Here is a 25,131-nt window from a genome sequence, read left to right on the forward strand (position 1 = left end):
TTTAGTCCATTCCATTACTAATTCATGCTGATGGAGGGGCTGTTGTTGAGGGGGGCAGGAGGAGGGTCGACCCTCCTGGAAACCTGATCCGGATCAATAGGGTTGACCTTGGGCTGGGCTGCTATACCAGACAGACCAGACTGAAAGGGGCTTCTGCCTGATCACTGAGGGAGGGGTATGTGCAGGTCCTTTATTTATATATATATTCGTATATTGGAGGTTTTTTTTTTGTTTTGTTTAAAAGGGTTGCTTTTACGTTTCAGAAAATGCACTTTTTTGCTATCAAGAGTTTGAGGAGAAGACTGATACCACTCCCACGTCTGTATGCTAAAAAGAAGAAGCTACGCCCTCACTACCTCAGCTAATCAGGGATAAGTTGGTTATCCTAAAGGAAGCAGGTGGCCTTTGCACTGTCCACAAAATTAAAAAAAAGGACTTCCAGCTCTTTATTTTCATATTATTATCTCTTGTATTTATGCCGAGTTCATGTCATATCAGGTCACTCAGTAATTACAGGGACCAACAACGCTGCAACCCACAGTGACGTCACCCACTGGTTTGTTAACTGCCGTTTGAAGCCTCAAGTTTGGCCAGGTTTTCAATCAGACCCGCCCCCTCGCTTCCCCTGTTCGTCCAAATATGGTCACATCTTGCTGATGTCAGAATATTTAGTTATGCTACTCTTGGTTCGGCTCCATTATTTTTTAGTTCCAAATAGACTCATTTAGGACTTGGGAAGGTCAGTGTGGAAAGAATCACATATCAGCCGCAAATAGAAAGCATAAACATCCACTGTATTTACCCATGTTTCAGTTTTTCTGAGACCCCAGACAGAACTCGACATTTTCTATAACGAACTTCTAAAACATTACCCCATTTCAATATTATGTTTGAGGAATTTTTCCCCAAAAATCGGAAATTAAATAAAAAAATATTTTATTTATCATAAAAGTGTGTTAATATAAATCAAACTATGTTCTGATCATTCTTTTTTTTTTTTACTTTTTTTTTTTACATTTTTGGGGGATTTTAAAATGTGATTTAAAAACTGAATGAATATATCAGGACAAAGTGAGCAGCTTGTAATTGATGTATTTTATTGTGAGATGGGGAGTCATAAAAAATGAACAAAAAAGGAAAACAAAAACAATCACTATAAAAAAAAGATGAGGGTGTTAAAAGGGGGAGGGGCATATAAAAGTGGGTGTGGTCGTGACATTGACATATAAAGTAACAAATTGGCACAAATAAAAACATAAGAACATACGTCAATATTATTTTGGCTTGGCAAAAAGGACAATTTGTGTGGTTAAGGATCATCCTTCAATACAACAGCACACACTCATGCTATTAGACATACAATTAGTTTTCAAAAGTTCAGTAGCTTCATATTAGAGAGGGGAAAGAAAACTAAACTAACATGAGAATGGATGCAGAGAGGTCACACGTTCCAATTTTCAGGCTTGCAGGGTGCAAGTTTCTTTTTTTTTTTTTACTGAAGAAAAACATCATTTCATTTGTTCGAAAAACACACCTCAGTATGCCGGAGTCTTATTTGTCCAGGCTTGTAGTTATTTGCCTTTACTTCTTTTTTTCCATACTAAAATATATTATCGTATTAATACAAACTACAGTATTGTACACTACATCGTGTAATAAATAACCATAAAGAAATATAAAAAATAAGACACATAAATATAAAAGTTCTCTAGGACTAAACAGACAAACCCATCTCATCGCGGGTGGGGATAATACTGCCATTGCTGAAAACACACAGTACACATACAGAAACAGAACATAACACAACATAAAAGAGCAAAAAAATAATACTGACAGGTAAAACATAGCTGAATTAAACTCCTGGGATTCATATCTGCCGACAGTTTGTTACCTGAAGAGACATCTGAGCATTTCGTGGTGCGTGAAACAAGTGCACTGAATCAGCTTTGAAAAGGCAGGGCACAGTTAACATACTTCATCCATTTGAAAACAAGAATGTGCATTGTAAGTACTGTAGCTGCTCAGATTAGAAATGAAAGCAACTGATCTGAGATCTGTGACACATGACTACGTGGTAGGCTGAGCTCTGATCTCTCGGGTGTGGCCAGCCAACATCAACAGTATTCCGGCTTATTAGTTGATCTGGGACCCGGCAATACCTGATCGTAGCTGCGAAGCTTCAACAGCAATATTCAATGGCACTTTTGATATGCATGCTTCTCTGGTTTAGTTTTTTTTTTTTTTTTTTTTTTTTTTTGCATAAGGCTGAGTGGGGGGGGGGGCAAGGGTCAGGGAGGTGGGGTTAAAGGAAGGGTCAGACAGTTTTCTACGTCCCCTTTCTGCTCGCTCTGAACATTTAAAGCTTTAGTTTGACACTTTGGCTCGTTCACTTTCTTGCCGACAAGCAGCCCGTTAGCTTAGCTTAGCATAAATACTGGAAGCAAGGGGAAACAGCTAGCCTGGATTTGTCTAAAAGGTAACAAATGCCACCAGCTAGCATCCGCAAAGCTCAGTGATTCTTCTTCTTCTTTGTTTAATGTGTGCAAAATGACGAGTTGAAGTTTTATGGAGTTTATGTGCCAAACTACTTTACAGAACAGAACATGTTGAGCTTTAGTGAAGCTGGAAGGTGGATTTGATTTTGTTCAGAGACACAGGCTGCACTGGAAAAAGTTAAACAAAGCGGTCGATAAATCAGTGCGTTTTTTTCTAACTCTAATAGATGAAAAGTTTGTTCATTTAAACAAGACTTTTAAATTCATCTTTATGGTTGAACCTATTTTTTTTATTTTTTATTTGGATACATGTAAACTGACCACATATTTTGTGTGCCCGATTATTCAAATTTTTCAGTGATCCGAGGTTTTATTTTTTTCCAGTGTAGCTGTTCACCCCTGTTGTACATTTATCACACACATTTTATCTTTTTGCCAGACTCTCACCAAGAAAGCAAACAAGTTTATTCCCCAAAATGTCAAACGATTCCTATCAAACACTGATTTGATTTAAAAAAAAAAAAAAAAAAAAAAAAAAAAAAAAAAAAAAAAAGTCTAAAAAGAAGTAAACGATGAAAAGATGTGTCCTCTTCACTGTTTTTCTTCTTAAGGCTCACAATCAAATCCAAACAACACAAAAGTAACTGTAATGCTAACGTCTGCTAGCGTGATGGCATGGTATATGTAGCGCAGTAATACTGAAGGGTAGACAACACAACTCAACTGCTCCATCCAAAGGTAAACCAAGCCACTTGTAGTGCACAGGACTTTTCTTATTTTCCTTCCAACTTAACAAAATACTGACTTTTTTTTTTTTTGTTCATTGGCAATAAAAAGATAGAAATATCTCCCAACTGTACAGCTTTTAAAGGTTAAAATATGAGTGATAAAATTAGTAACACTGATAAAAAGAAAGAAACCAAGGTGTTTTAGTAATAAAACATTATCTAAAACGTGTCGCCTCGAGATTCCACAGTCTGTATAATGCATGTTCTTCGTCTGTTAAAATTCGTGTTCGACTTCATCTTGTTCTTTACAAATGGATTCTTCTAACAGTGAGAAATTGTTCTCCTGTGGAAAAGTCACTAGTATTTTCAGGCACACCTGGATTTCTACACAGTAGTGAACTGAAAGGAAGTGTCAGAGTGACCAGACATGGTTCTTCCTCAGTTCGGGGAGAGGAGGAGTCTGATTGTGTCTTACGGAGGAGTCGGCTTCCTCTTTCAGTCGGCGTCTCCTTTCTCTTGCGTCGTCTCCTTCTCGTCTTCACAGGCCGTGTTCCCGCCCTCCTCTGTGACCTCCCCCTCTGCTCCTGCTGTATCCATCGCCTCCTCTTTCTCCATGTTGACTTCCTCCTCCTCCTGAATGCTCCCGAGCACCTCGTCCTGCCTCGTGACGGCCTCCTCTTTCTCTTCCATCTCCGTGTTCTCTTCCTCTCCTCCCTCTCCCACCACCACTCTCTCCATCTCCTCCTCGTTCCTCTCCTCTTGCACTTCCTCCTCCTCCTCGTCCTCATCCCCTCCTTCGTCCCCTATCTGCACGACCTGAATATCGTCCATGTCCACCACGCCTTCCTCCTCCTCCTCCTCTTCCTCACTCTCCTCGTCCTCTCTGGTGCTGCTCCCTCGCTCGTCCAAGTCCATCTGCGAGGGGCCCAGGAACTGCGCCTGTGCCCGGCTCAGGGCCTCCATCTCCACCTGGGCCTCGCTGTCCTCCTCCGGGCTCTCCTGCCCTCCTGCTTGGCTCTGCGTCTCCTTCTTGCAGTAGGAGTAGCGGTGGTTCATGTGCTGGGAGTACGAGCCCGAGTGGGAGAAGCGCTTGCCGCACTTGTCGCACTGGTACGGCTTCTCTCCCGAGTGGAGCCGCATGTGTTCGATCAGGTGGTGTTTGTGTTTGAAGGCCTTGCTGCAGATGCCGCACTCGTGAGGTCGCTTCCCTGCAGAGACAGACGGAATAAATACGCATTCATGTATTCAAGAAAAACTGAGGAAAAAAAAAAAGAAAAGAAAAAAAAAAGCACAGACAATAAACAGTCCAATGAGACTGAAGCAAATCTCCCACATTGTTGTGTAAAAGCTTCCAAAAACTGAAAGCTGAACACAGTTTCGACCGTCAATGTATCCAAGGAGAACATTTCACAACAAAACAACATAATCACAACAATCGTGCCTTAAAACTTTCAAGGAAACTTTATCCAGGCAGGGAGCAGCGAGTTTCACCTAAGATGAAGTCATCTGGAGCAGAGATCTGTGGGTCCAAGCCAGGTATCAGAGTAATAAAGAAAAGGATCGAAAACGCCTCTGAAAGCGTTGACCTGCGCTTGGCCACGCAATCATCATCTGAGAGCGCTCCAAATCACTACCAGAGCTCGCCTCTTGCAACATTTGGTGCTTCCCATGAGAAGCTGGCAGTGCAGAGGTGGGGAGTTGGCGGAAAGAAGTTCTCAGACCTCTTCTGTGCATGTTGAGTAATACCTGCTGGAATGGAGGTGTCCACCCTTCTTTACGCTGCAGCACAAAATCCCCCTTCACTCGCACTCTGACTCATCTTTCCCAGGACCAAACAGTGAGTGATGGTGAGACAAGTTCCGGCTCGGACTTTTTTTCGTTCTGTTTTTTCTTTATTCCATCTGTGACTTCTGGCTGTGTTTGTGTTCTGTTTTCTGAGTGTGTGTTTACCTGTGTGTTCATATTTGTGTCTCAGCAGCGAGCTGCTCTTCTGGAAGATCTTGTCGCACAGGTCGCAGGCGTACATGCCGCTGTCCGTCTTCTTCATCTTCTTCCTCAGAGGGCCCGAGTCGGAGTCGTTCTGCTCCTCCATGGTGCAGAGGCCCTCTAAACCCATGTCTAGCCTCTCCTCCTGGAGAACATGACAAGTCGTATTAACACACTGGGAGGAATGTAAAATCAGATCTTTGTTATTTTACACCAAAGACAATGATTGACTCAGATTCCAGGAAACAGAGTGTGTGTGTGTGTGTGTGTGTGTGTGTGTGTGTGTGTGTGTGTGTGTGTGTGTGTGTGTGTGTGTGTGTGTGTGTGTGTGTGTGTGTGTGTGTGTGTGCGCCATGCAGGAAATGATTCTGAATCACACTTCGTAGCTTTCTCTGGACACTTGACTGATCTTTTCCTTGAAACATGACCACACTATAACATCTACAGTTGGTTCTGTCTCTGGGATGCTAACACGTGTCCCCTGCTGGAGTCAAACAGGATGTTTGGCATTATTAAGGATGAGATATATACACAGGGCTCCTTTTTACAAGGCAGGTCTATGCCAATCCACTTAACACAAAAGTATAATACAACAACAATAAATCAATGCGGCAGGCAGAGGTGCGGCGTTTAAACAGATTCCAACAGATCAATAGGGGCTGTGCAGTAAAGTGCAGCCTCATGTCCTCTGGGTGACAGCCCAGGAAGATCACTCACACTCCCAGAGATCTACATCCATCATTACAGACCCATTAGGTGTCTGCGCAATGAAGAACTATTAAGGGCTATCATTTTTACAAAGCGCTGAATTTTGACATTTCTATATATGACTTATTGATTTGATTTTGGATGGTTTCAGACCATCGATCATGTTTTAGTAGTCCTGAACAATAAGAAGTAATGATGGGGACCATATCTGCTCTGAGTGGTTTGACTGATTGCTCCAAAAACATAAAAGCTAACTTGAGCCCAGTCTACTTGCACGTGGAATCCTCCTGTGCACTCTATGTAAATCAACTGGTTTACAAAATTAGATGTCTGGACCTCCAATAAAACTAGAGGAACACAAATGAACGACTGAAAATGTCAAAATAACTTCCTCCGCTGTGCACGGTAGGCCACACTGTAACCGAAGAGTGCGGAGAGTGTGAACTGTAGTAATAGTATGACATTCTGTGAAATATATTTCGAAGTCAGTTTGAATCAGATGAAGATTGTTACAGTAAAGTAAACACGGCTCCGGTGACCATAAAGACTGCAAACAGGAGAAACGGCTGGAAACAAAATCCACCTGCCAGCACGTCTGTGCTTATGTTCACTCAGGTTATGTTTGCTCTGCCTGGTCAAAATGAAAGCACATGAACGTGTATTGTTTTTTATGCTTCAGTATACACATTAATCGTAACATGTTAATCAGTGAGACTTATTGGATTTTGTTTCCTTTGGACAGAGAATATGTTTAACCCATTTCCAGTCTTTGTGCTAAGCTAAGCTAGCCTTGATATGTAGATTGTATTAAGAGTGTTATCATATCCTAAAATGTCAAACTCCACTTTTAACACAGACAAGAAATCTGAGGGATATAAATGTTTGCGCACCTTGATCCCATTGAGTTGGATGGTTTCGTGCGTCTCGGTTCCTGCAGGGCTGTTTGCTGTAGTGGTGTAGGTGTAAGCCAGTTGGGGGATCAGGATAGTCTGTTTGTTGTTGGTGGCTAGTGCTCTGAGGCATTGCATTGTGGTCACAATGTCGAGGGGTTTGGCACTTGGCTGGCTGGCGTACAGTGTGATGGGGCTGGTGCCCATGGCTGAGAGTGGCGAGGCCTCTTTCTTTGTGCAAGTTAGGTTTAGGGGTTCTTCCGCATTGGTTGAGCCGGAGGAAGAGGTGGGGTAAATGCGGGCTTTAGGCACCGCTCTCTCCGCTTCCTCTCTGGCGGGCTTTGGCAGCGACAGGTCTAGGGGTCCCTCAGTGCTCTGGGGGGGTTCGTCTGGGATGGGACCGCCAGCTGTCAGGTTTAGTGGCGAAGGCGAGGCCGGCGAGCTGTGAGCGCCATTGACCTCTGCTGTGGTGGCTTCTGTCGGGCTGTCCTGGGTCACAGACGAGCTTAAAGTGGCTGTTTCCTTCCCTGGGACCAGAGACACCACACTGCTAGCTTCACAGGTGTCCTCTTCCTCTGAGGGAGGGGTCGGGGCACCCAGTGATATCTGACCCCCCTGCATTTTGTCAAACCACTTCTTTACCACATGGACTGGCAGTCTGACTGAGTCGGAGATCTTGGCCAGCTCTTCCTTGGTGGGTTCTGCATTTAAGGCAAAGTAGGCCTTGAGCAGGGACAGAAGGTTCTTAGGGTGGTTGCAGAGTCCCCCTTCTGACAGCAGAGCAGCAACAGCAGACTCGGACTTCTCCAGGCCCACTCCGTTCAGCCTCAGACCATCCTTCTTGCAGTGCTTGAGGGCATGGAGTGCTTCCAGCCCGCCTGGACAGTTATCACACAGGAGACAGGTTTTAGTGGTCTTTTCCTCTTTTTCTTTTGTCTCATCGGCCCTGGTGCCTCTGATAGTAAGGTCTTCTGGAAGTTTCTGGGACTTGAAAGTGTCAGTGGTCTGAGCTAGTGACAGCAGCTCAGGCTCTTTCTTCAGGTTGTGGGCTGTGAGTTGGCCCTGGTTGGGGTCCAAACTGTAGTTTATAATGATTTTTGCATTTCCATCCTGACCCACAATCGGCAGACTGATGGCTGAGATGAGTTGCTGCTGTGCGGGGTGGAGCATTCCAGTGGTTAACCCCGAGTTCGCTTGGCCTTTGGCGTTGTTTTCCAGCACCTGGCGAATAACATTCCCGTCCACTGCCACTTTGAGAGCGTTCTGCAGATCTGCCAGGTTGATGCTGATGGGCGACACCAGCCCCACAGTGGGCAGGACCACGGCCTGCACTGTGCCCTGCAGAGGACCTGTTGCACCGCCATTGAAAACCCCACCGTTCATGGCGGTCACAACCGGGGATGTTATCACCGTCGGCTTGTACTCGTAGTCCACAGGCTCAGTCTTGATCTGGTTGAGCGGCAGCTGCTCCTGCAGGGGCTTGCTGTGCTCCAGCTTCTCCCGGATCTGGGTGCGGAGGATTGATGGTGTCGTAGGTAGGACTGGCGACGGACCCTGGGTCTGGGTTTTGGCGTTCCCCAAGCGTGGTCTGCCGTTAACCGAGATGACGCTGATGCACTTCTTACTGCTGATGTGAGAGCTGTAAGAGCCTGAGTGGGAGAATCGCTTCTTGCAGTTGGAGCACTCATAGGGTTTCTCTCCTGAATAAAACCACAATGTGTATAACAGAGAGAGAGAGGTGGAGGGGTAGGGGCAGGGGTGGGGGACAGATTTCCATTAGTGAATGAAGCTAAATGAGCAAGCTAGGCTATGAGCAGTACGACAGAAAAAAGCTCTAATGCATTTCAATGATGCTTAAACGCTGATGTAATGGCACCATTGGGAAATGCCCTTCTCTAATTGCTGTCCCATAATGCCAAAAGAAACACAATTATGGCACATTAAGGGAGCGCACACAATGGACTGAAACATGATGAAGGAGATCCAAACACAAGGAATTGGCTAAAACATAAATAAAACATAAATATTGGTTCCGTGAAACATCTGTGGCCACCAGAGAAACATGGTGAAGATGTGTACACACACCCATACACACACACACAATGCGCTGCCATGGTGACAGGGGTTGTCCACTCACCGCTGTGAATGCGTAGGTGCTCCTTCAGGTGGTGCTTGTATTTAAATGCTTTGCCACATTCAGTGCACTTGAATTTACGATTGCCTCCCGACTGTGTGATGTGTCTCTGTCCGATGAAGGGAGAGGGGTCACTCAGTGAGACCCACAATGAAAACACAACCTTTGAACTGCTACTAATTCATGTCACAATGTCATTAATCAATCGAGGGTAAAAGTTCATGTTTAGTTATCGTGTTTGGAAACTGCTAAAGAAAAGCGGACTGAGCTTTTCAATCCACGGTTACAGCAGCACTATACAAGCTACTGCAGCTATAAGTAGACTGATACATCTAGTACAAGTTGTAAGGTATTAAAGTGAAGCAGCAGTATCTGGTCCTGAATGGTGTGTGACTCAGTTTGTACCTGATCCCGTCCGCTCTTGTGGACTGTCATGTGCCTCTCCAGTTGAGCTCGGTATGCGAAGCTGTAGCTGCACTCAGGGCAGCTGAAGCTCTCTTCGGTCTTCTCGTGTCGGTACTTGATGTGCTCCTTCAGGGAGCTGTAGCGCTTGTAGCCCCGTGCACAGTATGGGCAGGTGAGCAGCTGAGAGAACGAATCAGGAGTTCCTGTTTGAAAATAAAAATAAAATTGGCAGAGTTGTAATGATATGAGAATGAAAGGGGAGGAGGAGAAGAGGGGGTTAAAAACACACAGTCAATAGGGAGGACTCTTTGATGTTCCACATGACCTGCCTCGGTCACACTCCTCTGCTATTTCACCAATCACTGAGAGATCCTCCCCCACAGGTAAACAGCACCCAGGTAACCAAATGGATAAAGGTTGATTACTGATCTGTCGTAACGCCTTCCTGTCTTTGTAAAAAAAAAAAAAAAAAAAGCAGACTGGGCTGCCAGTGCAGGGCTGCATTTTATTTATGCTTTTGTACTTTTTTTGCTGACACAAAGCCTGGCGATTACAGCTTTAACATGCTTGAAATTCCATAATTTGATTGCCCATTGTGCATCAGAAGCGTTTTCAAAAACACCCACACATATGAAGAAAAGCGAGCTCGGTAAATAGCGGCCGCCTGCCTCGATTTCAGGCTAGTTAACAGAGGGTCTCAGTTGCCTGGCTCCCACACAGGTAAAGCATTACTTTGTTAACAGGTGATGTATTAAGTTCCCCTGCGGGACAGGTGAGGGCCTCAGGACGGGAATGCACACACATTATCGCCCAGGTAGCTGTGAGTCAGAGCTCGCACAGACGTGACAAATTTACTCAGGTGTTACTGCTTCACTTCCTCCCCTGACAGAACTCCCCCCCCCCCTCCTCCCTCTCTTTTTTCCCCTCAGTGGTAGCAGGTAAAAGCCAAAAGCCCAGGAGCCATAAAAGGCCCCAGTGTGCTGCACTTAACAAATAGCGGTGTGTGTAATGATGTCGGAGAGCGGTGCTAATGGGGTGGAGTTAACACCTGGGGTGAAACGGGGAGCAGGTAGAGCCGTCCCCGGAGGGAGGGGGGGGGGGTAATTACTGGGTTGGTGCGGTAATAGTGTGAGATCTCCGTGACTGCGAGACTCTCTGGTGGGAACAGTGATGCGTGTTTTAGTGTGTGTGATGTAGGGACACTACCCCTGGCTCATGCGCCCTATCGATAAAAATGCCGTGTCGTGATGTCCTGTACCGTTTTCATCGTGGATACTGGTGTCGGGGGTGCCCTGGCGTTGAGGCTCGTCATCCGGGGCCTCCGGGTAGATGACGGCTGTGTCTCCTTGCTGGAGCATCTCCTCTACCAGGGCGTCTGTGCTCACGTCATCCTCACCGTCCGAAACACAATCCTCCTTCACTGTGGAGGGACAAACACACTGATTACAGTCAGGCCTGTAAAAAGGTATTATTGATTACCCCTTTGCTCTGACACATGTTGTTTTATTGATGGGAGCTGTACATATGAAACCTTAACCTTTGTATATGAAATGCGATCATCCAATAATGTGACAGCGAGTGTCACGACAGAAGCGGATCTTTCAGTCGAGGCTTCTGATCATTACATGTTCACCAGCCTGGAATGGTGCGTCCAGTGTCAAGCGAAAAAAACAAACAAACAAAAAAAAAAACATCCTGAATGCTGCTGTTCACAATAGGATGAGAAAACTAATTAGCATCAAAGGCCAGAGGCTACTGTATGAGCATCATGCTCTTTGTAGGAACTGAATGGCAAACCTCTATTCACAATGTTAGGTAAGGTACTTGTTGAGACTGGGACTGATAATTAGGTGATGAATCTTGTCCTGATGTATTGCGGCAGATAGATGTAATGCACACACACACACACACACACACACACACACACACACACACACACACACACACACACACACACACACACACACACACACACACACTCTCTGTTCTCTGGAGAGGCTTGGCCTTCAGACTGTGCTTAATATCACAGCAAATGAGAACCTGCATGTGCGTCCTTCCTCCACATCACATGAGCCCGGCTAGCTGGTAACGAGCACTAATTACCAGGCTGCGGCTTATAGGAAGTGTAACCTGAGGATGGACTTTCGGATGTATGAAAGCTTCCTTCCTCCTTTCTATCTCTGCTCTCCCAGCACTTCCTGAAGGGGCTGCCGGAACCAGGTATAGCATTTCAACAATTAAACAGAGCCTTATTCCTCTATGGACATGCTAGTGTGCCAGTTTGTATCATTACACAGAACAATAATCACAAGGGTGAGCTATCAGCTGAAAGCAAAGTGATCTTAATGTGGATACTGCGGTGGTGTTTTGGGCAGATGTTTTATGGGTTGATTTAAGCTTCCCCCTGCTTAGAGGAGATTTGAGAGTTGTGTTTTGTGAATTGTGTGTGTGTGTGTGTGTGTGTGTGTGTGTGTGTGTGTGTGTGTGTGTGTGTGTGTGTATGTGTGTGTGTGTGTGTGTGTGTGTTGAAAGACAGGGCCAGCTGTGTTCTCCTCTGAGATGGGAACAGGTGTAGCACTTCATGACTCATTGACGCACAGTGAATACCAGTACTCTTACACACAGCCTTACTCCAGCTTCCTCTGGTGCACCTTAACAAAGCCATGAAACAATGTGAGCCATTTTGTCAGTCATTTGTTGCTATGGTTATTAAAGACTGCTCGAAGAAACCTCCCGCCCTGGAACAAACCTTTGAGAGATAATACAGAGAGAGAGACTGTCTGTCATTGAACGTACGTGTGTGTGTCTGTGTCTGTGTGTGTGTGTGTGTGTGTGTGTGTGTGTGTGTGTGTGTGTGTGTGTGTGTGTGTGTGTGTGTGTACGTATGTGTGTGAGATTGTGGAACTCTCTCACCCAACATTATGGGCTGCTAACCTCCACCTATCACACAGCTTTTCTCCCATGACCACAGCGACATCAGAAACAACCCCTAAACATGTTGACCACATTTTTAATAACCAGAACATCCTAAAGGAAATATTTGTGCTTTTGGGGACTGCGGAAAAACAAAATTGGACATCGCCTCTGTGACGTGACCCTTTCCTGAAGAGGCTCAGTACGGGTGGCTCTGACTGTCACCATCATGGCAGTGCCTCACTTAGCCTAACTCCGGCTGATCCAAAACGTGAGACGGGGTGAAAGCTGAGCTGAGTGAAGCCCGGTCTGTCTGGCTCTTGCTGAAACCCGTGGGCAGCTAGCCGGCTGTGATGGCTCCCACCTGTCAGTCAAAGCACCCCCGCCCGAGATTATGAGTAACTTTAAGCCTAAATTAAAATCAAACAGGAGTTATTTAAATAGTTGTTAGGAACAGGAAACTGTTCAACATGTTTCTGTTGTAAAGTTGGGCACTTTAAAATGTGGGTCTATGGGAATTGCCTTGCTTTTGAAACCTGCCTCAATCGGGGAACTGCACTTTTGCCATGACTTCATTTTTCAGTCTCAGAGATTGCCGCTTGGGAAAAACGCTGATTGTCTTTCTAACTACCTAAAATGTCTCTGTTGGTTTATAAAAGAAAAAAGCCTACCAGCTAGCTGTTCTTCCCATTTCCAGTCTTTACGCCAAACTATCCAACTGCTGACTGCAGCCTCATACTTAATGATCAGATGGGAGAGTATTGGAGGTACTGAAGAATAAAGCACATCAGTTTATTGCTCGATATGTCAAACATTCCTTCAAAACCATTTTCTAAAAAAATATATATTCAAAAACGTGTTGCATGTGGGAAAGTGCTGATCAGACTGTGTTTAGCTCTCATCCCGTCCTCAAAGGCAGCATCCAAACACACCTCTCGGCCACGAAATGTTGAGCATGTGTGTGAAGTAGAGTCCCAGTTGGGGGTCTGTGGTGCCAAGGTATGACAAGCTGTTGTTTTCAATCCTTGTGTGTGCATGTGTGTTTGTCTCTCTCGGCTCTTTGTTGAGAACAGATCCAGGCCAGGAGGGCTCGCAGCCTCGCTGAGGCGGCTCCACGTTATCAGGCGGCTCCCCTGACATGAAACATCACACAGGCCATTTATGTGCTGACGCAGGGATGTGAATGCACCACTGCACAAGTGGAAAATCAGTTCAAAAAGCTCCAGAACTCAGGCCCCGCGAGGTTGTAGCAGGATGTTCTGTTGCAGCTCTGATCTAAAAAAGTAGTTTCGTTTTTATTTAGCGTAAGCCAACTACAGTATGTCTTGCAACAAAATCACCAGACCACCCACTCTCTCCTCTTCTTTTTCCCTCGCTCCTTTCTCATCCGTCTCTGCCCACATCTCTGCAACATGACACAACCGTATCCCATAATGCAGTTCCTGCCCTGGCCAACCTTTGCCCCCACGGTTTCCTGTGGTCGTGCATCCAGACCCGTTCGTAGATTCTATCTTGGATGGGAGACATATCGGCGATCGGGATTCGCGCAAACATCTCGCACACAATCATTAGAAAAGAGCTTTATCTCCCATCAACAGGAGGTAAGTCAGAGAAGAGACGGGAGCTATTTCCTCATCTACGATGATTTGCTTATCCTGGGCTAAGTGCTATCAAACATTTGTGCTGTGTGTCTCCACTGGACAATCTTTCCAACCCTCTGGAGAATCTTCCTTTCCGGTGCAGGCGGGTGACTCGTTTTTTACATCACAGTGTGACATAAGGCACACGGGAATGTAGATGTTCCTGAGAGAGACGCCAAAATGCTTCGAAAGGATTTTAGACCAATTGTACATAACTTCTGACATCGTCACTGCGCGTCAGGCCAACAGTGAGGAAACAGTATGTATGCAGTAAGTGTCATTGTGAAGGAGAGCCTTGCTTACTTCATGTTAAAGCCGTACAGAGCAAGTGTTCCTCAAACACATTGAACATACAACCAGATATCTTCTACAGGCAGTTTTCTCACACAGTAAAACTCAGCCTTTCACTGTCATTTAGTCCCCTTGCAGCCTCCACTTCAGCTCCACCCTGCCCATTCTCTGAGATGTAATCATGCTCTCCAAATCATTAAATGTAAAGGAGAAGGCCTCCCAGGTCAACGCTCACTTTACCTTTTCCTCCCCTGGAGGTAGTCAGCCTGTTCTTAAAGGAGAGAGCGCTGCAGTTTACTGCACCGACACCGGGCTGCTCCACCACTACATAATCATTGAGGAGTGAACGAGTAATGACAGCGAGCAGGGGGCCCATGATACCATATAATCAAGAGGAATGATTCAGAACAAGAGAAACAGGGAGAGAGTGTAAAAAAAGAAAAGGGGTCGAGGAAAGGAGAGATGGTAAAGTGCGGATAAAGCAGCTTTTTGGTTTTGGAGCGCGGCAGTCTCGGGAGAAGAGGTGTCAGGGCTTTAATTTGATGCAAACCGGGCCGCGCTGAGGAGAAGATTAGTGGGTGGTGGTCACTTTTCAAGGCTGCACCAGAGACTCTGTTCTCAGGAGTGAAACCAACAGAGGGAGGGACGAAGGGATGAGAGACGAAAGACGTGTGTTTGTTTAGAGCACTGTGGCTTGCCCCGTGTTTCATCAGTCCGATCCAGACTGACAGCAAAGATGCTGCGTGATGTATGAGAGGAGGGCTGGGAGAGAGGGAGTGTAAGAAACGGAGGTGTGCGTACGAGTGTGTGTGCGTACATGAGTGAAGGCAAAAGAAAATATGCCTGATCAGGCATAACTGTGGAGCGCCGCCAGCTCACTGAGCTGTTTCAGTGTAACTCATGCTTTTGAAGTGTTTAATGTTCACAAGCCATGGCCAAAACCAATGACATTATTCTTCCTCCAACTTTCCCTTTATGCGTGGTGGTACAGCTGGAGAGCAGCAATGAAAATGACAGCACAGTCTGGGAAAAAAGTGGCTGCAGTGTGCACAGGTCTGCGGCTTGACTGTATACACGTATGTGAGCCTGCGACTGAAACTAAAAGCAACTCGCAGGAGAGGAATTTATAAAAATCCCACCCGAAACTGAAAGTGATATGTCACTTTTTTCCATTTTCACACGTGCTAACCTGACCTCTTGTTAAATCGAAGTCCCCCTTCAGTCTCGCATATCTCTCACCCATGAACAATCCAGCCAAAACGTGCAAGTAACAACACCCTAAAATAAATATTCTTGTGGCTGGATATCTGATTCCCTCACATATGGGCTCGTCACAGTGTTGCACGTACATTTCTTGGCACAAGCCTGAAACTAACAGCGTCACAAGTGCCCACGCGGATTTATAAGCACATGCAGTATGAGGTCGGGAGCGCAGCGCAGAGGCCTTGAGCCCAGGTTGAAACACCGACATCCTTCAGCACCTGCAATTGTTGTTTAGCAGAGAGGAGGGAGGCCGTGACGTCAGCCCTTCCTGTGGCGCTGCGCTGCCTCTGATGTCACTTCCACACAGTTTGAGGTAAAAAGAAGTTCACGCCGTCCCCTCCAATGCCCACCAGTGCCGTAAAGCTCTGTGGTCGCGAGGCTATTTTCTGTACTTGAAGGTCTCTCCCTCTGTTGGCATTGTCTTTGCTTAATATCGTGCTTCCTGCCTTAGTTGAAAACCCTCTGCAATGTAGTACCTGTTTCCTTACACTCTGTGTTGCACAAAGAGACAAAGCCGGGTAGTTTACTGCGCAGATGTCAGACAGGCATTTCTTAACTTATCCTGTATCGTTTCAGCTGAGGTCAAAATGAGAAAGCAGCAGCCAAAATACTGAACAGAAAATAAAATAATAAAAAATAAAGACACATTTGCATTTATATGCTGGAGGCATTTGTATGTAATGCTCTTATTGTGAACAGATAGGAATAAGTATGACATTCAAATGTACTTGGCCAGCCTAATGATGACAGTAAAAGGAGACACTTGCTGTCTTAAATGACTTGTGCTTGAAATACTTGAAATGATGTGAACAATCTTCCTGTGTAATTTTGATGATACTTGTGGCGTGGGAGCCCCTGTTTTACTTTGTCTCAATAAACTGGCACTTGGCGAAAGAAACTTCTGACGAGTAGTGAATCGATAGCTGTTATCTCCTACTGACATAGTCTCCCATTCTAGAAGGCAGAAATTAAGACTGAACGAGCGCTCGTCCTCAACTTTTCTACAGCACAGAAAAAGAACATGTTGCTGAGGATTGCAGAAGTGGTGGGCGGGAAGATGAGGTGCGTATTTGCATGGCTCAGCGCACATGTGTGATAACACTGACGCGCCCCGCGGTCTCACCTCGGTCCCAGCAGTGCTCCCTGGGGTGCTCGTCATCTGGAAGGGTGCTCTCGCAGTCGGCCCCGTCTGCCAGGCTGCCTTCCTCTTCCACGATGTGCAGCTTGTCCTCGTCATCGGAGTCTGAGCCCGCCTCCACCACATTATTGTAGTTGGTCACTGCAAGGGGAGATATGAGGGACAGAGGTTAGAATGACTGTTCTATCTTTTATTAAGTCTTTAAAGGAGAGTGAAGACGCTACACACATTTAGTAATTCTATCCTTTAATATGGGGGTTGTACTGGATGTGCTTCTTGATTATGAGCACTGACTGTGAAAGGCTACGAGCTTTGAGGTTAAATATATGCACTATGTCATTTAAATGTCAAAACTATTAAAAGGAATGGTTGAAGGAGGAGGGGGGCAGGGAGCTGGAAACACCAATTAAACAAACCAACTTAAATAGATTAGATCAAACTTGAAATGACCCCTTCGAGGAAAAAAGGTCGTTAAAGCAGGAGAGAATAAAACAGCTATAGCACTAACAACGCAGTGAACGGGGGCTATTAAAAATAACGGCAGTGACGTTTTTGATGGCTCCGTGTAGTAAAACCTGACAAATCCAACAGCGAAAACAAACTCTGGAACAACAGGCTCCATGTTGCAGAGAAACAGAGATAACTCACACTCTGATGTGCAGACACACATACAGAACCAGTGTGTGAGATCATTAGATTGCAGGCTGAAGTGGTGTGTGTGGTGTGTGGGAGTCGGTGTGACCTGGTCGGTGGTGTTATGGACTGAAGGAGCCAGGAGACGCTGAGACAGCCAGCCTACAGAGAGGGTTATTACGGGGAGTAAATTTTCCTGACCGACTGTCTGTTTCAGATGTGTGTGTGCGCGCCGAGTGTGTGTTCCCGTGTCTTCTTTTCATTTCCACCATGTTCCTCCATCTCTCAATTCCACCTGTGTTACTTCCGCCCACTCTCCTTCCATTTCTCTCCCCTCCTCCATCCCTCTGTTCCACTGAGAGAGCTACAGATCCTCTCGAAGGCCAAATCAATTCTCCAGTGAGAGCAGCCCAGTCAGCAGAGGGCCCGGGCTGCAGCGCTCAAACTACTTTATCTCACATCACACACACACACACACACACACGCACGCACGCACACACACACACACACACACACACACACACACACACACACACACACACACACGCACGCAGCGCTCCCACATACACACACCACCTGCATTCACTTGCTGAATATGCACCGCCAGTACAAAGCACCTGAACACTTTTTTTCACTTCATCTTCACTCTCTCTAACCCCACTCGCCCACCTCTTCCTGAAGTGGCTGCAAATGTTTGTGTTTTTTTTTTTTCGTGAGTCTCCATTTCAATCAATGAGAATTGTTTCGGCGAGGTCTCTCCCGTTCTCTCTGCATTGTGCGGGTCATTACAACCGGTTGGTATTCACACAGACTCGGTTGTCGTGCAGGGTACAGGCTGAGGGGGAGGCAGGAGGAAGGAGGTGTGGGGGCGGCAGGGATGAAAGGTGGCGGAGGAGGAGGGAGAAGCACTGTTATTTGGCGAGTCGTTCGCAGGGTCATCACCGCTGCGCCGCAGCTGTGAAATCCTATCGGGGTTCATCAGGAGAGCTATTTCATTCGCAACCTCTTTCCTCTCTTTCACTCTGGAATATTATCTCTTTTTTTTTTTTCTTTTCTTTACCATGATGTGAATGCCATTGTCGTTTTCAAAAGAAACATTCAGCTCAGTCAGAGGGTGATGCACATCCTTTGTACCTGGATTGCTATCCACATGCGACAATCTATTCAAGGTTCCTAACAGATAACAATAAAACGGTCCAATTCAAATAAACTGATGATTAATTAGGTTTACATAGCATTATGACAGAGTAGGTAGTTGCTTTTCTGTCGTTGTTCTCCTCTCCCCTCTCTCTTGTCTGCCTTCCAGCGCCTCTCCCTCCTTACGTCGAACTGTCTTCTCTGTAAGAGCAACGCTGCCAGGTGATGTATTGTCCGTTCAGCAGCCCAAACAGGGTGCAACACTTCATTCTGAAACAGAAGCTACTTTAGGATGAGTCTGAGAGGCTGTTTAGGGCCACAGCCACTCAGGTGTGGAGCTGAGGTCAGCGATTACAAAGGCAACACTCGCCGCGGGCGCTGTCAAGAGAAAATGATCAACTATAAAGCTGTAGAGAGAAAATCAATGCGCTGGTGTGTGCGGACGGGAGGTGGCAACAGCGAGCGGGACAATCAAAGCGGGATCTGCAAAGTACAGCAAAAGGGGGTGCGAAAAAGAGTAAAAGATGGCGGGCGGTGTTCTTGGTGTGCGTGAGGGGGTGAACAGAGACGGCCTTCCTGTGCCAAATGGTTGGCGGTGTTGAAACAAAAGTGTGTGTTCCGACAGGAGATGTAACACCTAGCATCAACAAAGGCTGCAGTCCCTTCTGGCTGACGGGCTGAGCGTTTGGACAGCTGGCCTCATTAGCGCTAGCATGCTAGCACACAACAGGAGGACGACTCCTACGCATCTTAGAGAGAAAGCATGGGTAGGTGGAGGAGGTGAAGCGCTTACTTCTAAAAGTTTGCTTTTCTACATAGGGTGAAATGTGATGAACAACTGAGAAAATACTAGCCAGTAACCATGGCTTTGGCTTTAAGATAGCCATAGATCACAGCTTTAAAATGCCCTCCCACGTCTATCTGGCTAATAGGACACGGCCTCAACACAACCTGCCTCGATTATAGATATCACCACATGTTAATCCAGGCTTCTACCTGGGAAAACCTCTCACATTCAACTGTTACTTAAAGTAGCAGACGAGCTGATGCACAATGAAAGCCTCTCAATATGTTGCTTACTCTTCACCTACATATCTTAGCAACATGCAACACATACATGCTGTAGCTGGCAGTGGTCGGCGGCCCTCAGTAATGCCTTGGCAATATCTGCACCGTCACGTCACTCGCCGCCCTCTTTCCCTCTTACAAAGTTCCCAGAGTCTTTTGAAAGACAGTGCCAGACAGTCCATGTCAGCCGCACTTAATAAGGCTGCTGGAGAGAGAGGGCTGTGTTGTTATGACACCTGCCAGGCTATATCAATTACTGGCAAAGGAATGGGTGACTGGGAGGGTTACTCCCAAAACAGGTCCAATGTTACTCTATTGGAGGGGGATCACCTTGGCAGACGTGTCGTCACTGATCTGTCAGCAAAGCAGAACATGAAGCGCCACATGCTCCTTAACACAGGTTCATTTTGTTGATTCTGTCCGAGTACTTACTGTCCTGTAATTGTGTAAACACGCTGGCACTTATTTTAGACTCCTGCAATTTGATCCTGGCCTCACTGATGATCATTCCAATAACTTAAAAATCACTGCAGAGGAGTACTCGTGCAAAAGCAGTTTGTGTTACATTCGAGGTGTGCCAGATAGGAATGGCAGTATCTCAACCTCTGTGGGAGGGAGCTATCGCTGGGCTTTGAGGCCCTCAAGGTGTGAGTGACTGGCCTAATAACTGAGCTTTAGATTTGGACACAGAGAAAAACATATATAGCCTGTGAACAAACACATTACGGTCTGAAGTGAACTTTTATCTTGATTCATTACCTATGAGGACATCTGTAAGGAACCTAAAACTTATATATCTTATATGCAGACAGCGCCGTACCAGAATGTGTAGGAGGTATGTCTGGAATGTCCAACCAAAACACTTTTCTCTGAGTTTGGCTCTTAAAGGGACAGATCAAAGGGTGTGCTCTCTCCCTGCTATTAATTTCAGTCAACCGGTTGACACGTATTGTGTGGTCTGCTGTTGTTCTGCTTGTGATTAGAACCATTGACTCATCGCAAACAGCAGCAACTCTTTGTCTGCCCTTCTACCTCTCTTCGGTCTCTATATTTAGCCTTGGTACAGGCTCCCTCATTGAGGTACGCCACTTATCTCATTCGGAGCTCAGGGCCAGGCAGGCAGCGGTGAAATTACCACAGGCATCCTCAAAGAGGACAGACCCTGCCGTCACAGAGTCTGCCCTTGTGGCTCTGCAATGCCATTTTCTCAGGGAAGCTAACCACTACAAAAAAAAACAACTCGGACCAAAGTAAAACAAAGCCGTGCCATTCAAAACCTCAAGTATGCCGTCTCAAGGTGAGGCGCCTCATTCAGCGCTGAGGTAAATGCTGCTGGTTTTGTTAAAACAACAGCCGTCCTCCCACAGAGTCAGGAAGGTCAACTCAAGTGCCAATAACAAAACAAAAGAATTGGGGATTTTCATGGTGAGTTTGTTCACAGGCTGCTTCAAGCTTGCAGCCCGTTTAGGTCAAGCAAAGGTTCTTTGGTTTTAGAGATACAACTGTCGACACACAACAGTATCTCTGCAAATAATCAGTGAGTTGTAGAGGGCACTAGAGGTCCCAAGAGACTGTTCCCTAACAAGTTTAGTCTGAGTCACAGACGGGACCACCATACCCTGGCTTGTTTCTCCATAGATACACAATACACAGCACAACATGCAGTTCCAAAAACTCCCCAAGCAACATCAAATGACTCTTACTCATTGTTCTAACTTGGGATGGGAAGCAAAAAAGCAGAAGAACTGGTGTGGCCCTGAGGTAAAAATAGCACCTAGCAGTCCTGAGAATTAGTCACTTTTAATGCAGTTCTGTATTTACTTGTGTCACAGCCGCTAAAGATGTAAAAATGTTCTGTTGATGGAGGAAATTAAAAAAAATACACTACAGGGAGAACACATACAAGTGGGTTAGATTATGCTGTCAAAGTCGAAGCAATTGAACAACCTGTGGAGCAGAGCTCTTCATAGGAATCATTTCAGAGGTGAGCTAGAAGACAATGGGCTCTTGTCTTCCTAATGACACTGATCAAGGTTTTAGCACGTGAGCTAATGAGCCACTGCAGGTCACTCATCTCCCATCTGATGAGCACTTTCCATGATAACACTAATGCTAATGGAGGTTATTGTTCTCTTAATCTGCACGATGGCACTTCGAAGTGTAAAGGAAGTCAATGGGTGTTAATGAGTGTAAGGAAAAGCAAAAAAGACTCAACTCTGCCTCAGAGGTTGTGAAATGCTTTTCAAAAGGAAAATGACTAAATCTTGCCTATAATGTGCTTTGCTTGTTAGGCTACATACTTTTATTACCCAGGGTTAGTCCTAACAGTGCTGCTGTACCTAAATGACATGCAGATAATAGAGTATTTCCACCGAGGGGGAGTCACAGGCTGTTCTGGGCACGAATTACAGTGGCTGCTGATGGCATTTCTCTCCCGGGCTAATGAGCATGGTGATGAGCCACACACATTCTGTTACACTGGGCGTCCTCAGAGTTGCTGCTTCTGGCTCCCTCTTAGCTCTTCTAAAAAAGGCCAGGTGGGCTGGTGGGGACTGGAGGGTGTATTCACACCACACACACACACACACACACACACACACACACACACACACACACACACACACACACACACACACACACACACACACACACACACACAATCCACAGCAATGCCCTGGCCACCAAGTTTATACTAGTCTCTCAACCCATGTTTATGTTGGAGGTGAGACAGCCCCTTCCAAGGTAATAACACTGGTACATCTAAGTGAGAGTGTGTGCGTTCTGTATGTTGAGCTGTTAAAAGACAGCCTTGGCTTTTAGTCGTCATGGGTGATCACATGACCTTTGGCTGCATATCCAACACAGAAGACCATGATGAAGTATAAGATGATTAATACATTCATGTAACACCAATGGCACCAGAGAAAACTCCCACAAACACACGTTCCTAAACTCTTCCCACCTCCAGTATCTCTGGACCATCCCTCCCGCCCCCGCCTCTGTCCATCAGTGAAGAGGCCTGGTCCGGTTCTCAAACACTCAGCAGGTCTGTGGTGAGAGAAAGCCTACTCCGCCAAACAGTCCGGCCACACACAGTAGTTGCAGGTGAGTGAGAGAGCAGTGATGTAAGAGGCGGGTAAGCAGGAGGAGGAAAAAAGAAAAAAAGAGAGGTGAGGAGAGGAAACATCTGCTGTAGATTCTGGTAAAGCCAGAAAACCTGCAGCCACGCTTCCGGCAGACACTTTTCCCCTGCTCTCTTTTACCTCTGCTCCTTTTTTTAGACTCTTCACGGTTGATCTGTCACTGTTGTTTTTCCCCTTTGTCACCTACAACATATGAGGCCTTTATACTGAATAAAAACCAACTGCGATGAGCTCTACCGTATCATCATTCACTTCTGACTGCCCTGGAAATCACCTCAACACCAAAACAGCAACATAAATATTTAGCCGGCACAGAAAAGCTTCAACACACACCTGGGTAAACACTTGTTTCCCTTTTGTTAGTGGCTGTTTCAAGTTAAGTCCAACACATCTGCAATAGCAGGTGACCAAACACAAAGCTGGCTAATGTTGTGTTAGCCTCCGTCAAATCTCATTGGAGCGTTGCAGGCAACATGAAACGTCCCTGTCACCTCTGCTGTCAGACTCCATTCAGGCTGCGTTTACAGACTGATGGGTTTTGAAAGCTGCACTGTACTATAATGGTGTTCTTCTCCTTTGATTTTGCCAATTTGTGTCTACGGTTGACATTTTGAGTGGAGGCTCTGTGAGGATATTATTAGAGCGACTGCCTAAAGGTATTCAGCCTGTTTAAATGCAGCCAGTTACATCAGTAGCATCCAACTTCATTACATAGCTTGTTTTCTTTTTCTGCAGCCACTTCAGCACCAATGGCAGGAACATGACTGGGTCAGCAGATACTGTTTGAGCCACACGTGTGAAAGTCTCCCCCTTGTGCTTTACTATTAGAGCGGGACAATGGGCAAATCTATGCAGAGGTGGGATAATCATTTATCATCAACAAGTGGCACACACCAGGCTGTTGAGTCTGTTCTCTGAGTTGTCAGACAACAGAATCCAGTTTCACAGTTTGATCCAAGCTCTGTCACAGATACACACTGCTCGGACAGCTGAGTGCCTTTGAGCTATGGCCAACATGCTAGAAATTCTGCTAGCCTGTTCGTCTGTGTGCCTGTTAGCACTGCAGGTTTTAACTGTACAGTATCGTAGATTTAAAATTAAATTCAGGTATCACAACTGTACATTCTTTTTGAATAAACGTGGCTACAACAGAAATCTACTACTCAAGAATCATTTCTTACGGCTAGGAATGACTTTAGCTTCCACCCTGTCGGGTTGTGGCCTAACAGCTGAGCTGGTGCACACTGAGGTGTTCGTTTAAATATATGCAATGAGCAATAATGATGTTATCCAACCTGGTTGTGTAGTGCAGGTCTATATTAGGTTAGTGTAGCACAGGGCTGTTGCATTTTAGGAGCAGGTGACTGGACATTCCTGCCTGTATTAGGCTTGACAGTTTACTGTGGGGGAGTGCAGAAGAATTACACTAGACTATGAAGGGAGGAGGGAGGGAGGTACACGGCCAAACAATTCTCCAACTGGAAAATCTCATTAAATCTTGCTTACCTGTAAACATACCTTACTGCACAGACTCATCACTCGCAGCGCTAAGTCGAACTGCAGTTCATCAAGGAGGCTGAGCAGCACAGTCATCAGCACTGTCACATGTTTACACTCCTCAATTCTTCACTCTGGCTGAGAGTGCGTTTGTTATGTAGATTAATACAGTGATTGCCAGTCAGCAGCGTGAGATGTGCGCACACAAACACAAAAAAAAAGAGGGCAGAAAAGGTAAACAGAGGGGAACGGTGGCAAGGTGGGAGGAGAGAAACTGCTAATGGCTTAAAAAGACAAAGCTGGCCTGTCACATACGATGCTCATCTGAACTGATGGCTGCCCCAGGGAGGGAGTGTCACAGACTGTCAGAGACTGAGAGAAAGAATATAGAGAGGAGATGAAGGCTGGGAAAAGGAGACATAAAAAGGCTGAAACGAGGGTGGCTGCTGGAAGACGGAAATTAAGTGAATAGTAATAAAAGGAACGCAAGAGACAACAAGAGAATGACAGGACTAGAGAGAAGAAAGAAACTAAAACAAAAGTGAGGGTAAGGGACACCATTTTTGTTGCTGTGTGCGCGCCTCAGTAAAGGTCAGGTGTTGACGCTGTAGCTCTGCCTGACAGATGTCTCATTGAGGGGACAGGCTGCAGGGCAACAGGCAGCGCACATTTGTACACACTTGTGCACACATTTGTGGACAGGTGGAAGTGCAGAAATAACCCAGAAGTGCCTTTTTGTTCATTGGTTGCATCTAATTTTACAACAGTTGCAAGTTCCCCATTTATAGCAATCAGCAACACACCTCAGTAAAGCCATGGCCAAGATCCATGTTGACAACCTACTGTGGCTTCACTAATTCTGACACTAACACGTAAAAGTGCAGCAAGAGCGCTTCCTTTTTGTTGAAAATCCTCCTCTTTGTGGCATTTTGACAACAGCTGACCACTCTCCCATTTCTAGAATGTCAGATCTGTCACAAGACTCCAGGGGCCAGACGTCCTGCACAACCCCTGACACACACGACGCATAATCAAACGCGCTGCCCGAGGCCATTGCTCAGT

General features: G+C 46.0%; 1 protein-coding gene across 4 annotated transcripts in view; it reads right to left on the bottom strand.

Annotated features, from left to right (window-relative positions):
* Positions 1-1,076: 1,076 nt before the first annotated feature.
* Positions 1,077-25,131, bottom strand: part of zeb1b (zinc finger E-box binding homeobox 1b) — a 48,307-nt gene continuing 24,252 nt past the window's right edge. For 2 of the 4 annotated variants that reach the window (XM_069151271.1, XM_069151274.1), the window contains exons 2-8: positions 16,577-16,732; positions 10,605-10,766; positions 9,347-9,549; positions 8,945-9,050; positions 6,808-8,507; positions 5,174-5,354; positions 1,077-4,431 (exon numbers count right to left, since the gene is read on the bottom strand). In XM_069151271.1, coding sequence (XP_069007372.1) covers positions 3,719-4,431; positions 5,174-5,354; positions 6,808-8,507; positions 8,945-9,050; positions 9,347-9,549; positions 10,605-10,766; positions 16,577-16,732 — 3,221 coding nt within the window. In that variant the 3' untranslated portion in view covers positions 1,077-3,718. The other 2 variants (XM_069151272.1, XM_069151273.1) reach the window with 2 other exon arrangements.

The sequence above is a fragment of the Embiotoca jacksoni genome, unplaced genomic scaffold (genome assembly GCF_022577435.1).
Source record: "Embiotoca jacksoni isolate LCO1_2020_lvr unplaced genomic scaffold, fEmbJac1.0.p SCAF_17, whole genome shotgun sequence".
NCBI lineage: Eukaryota > Metazoa > Chordata > Actinopteri > Embiotocidae > Embiotoca > Embiotoca jacksoni.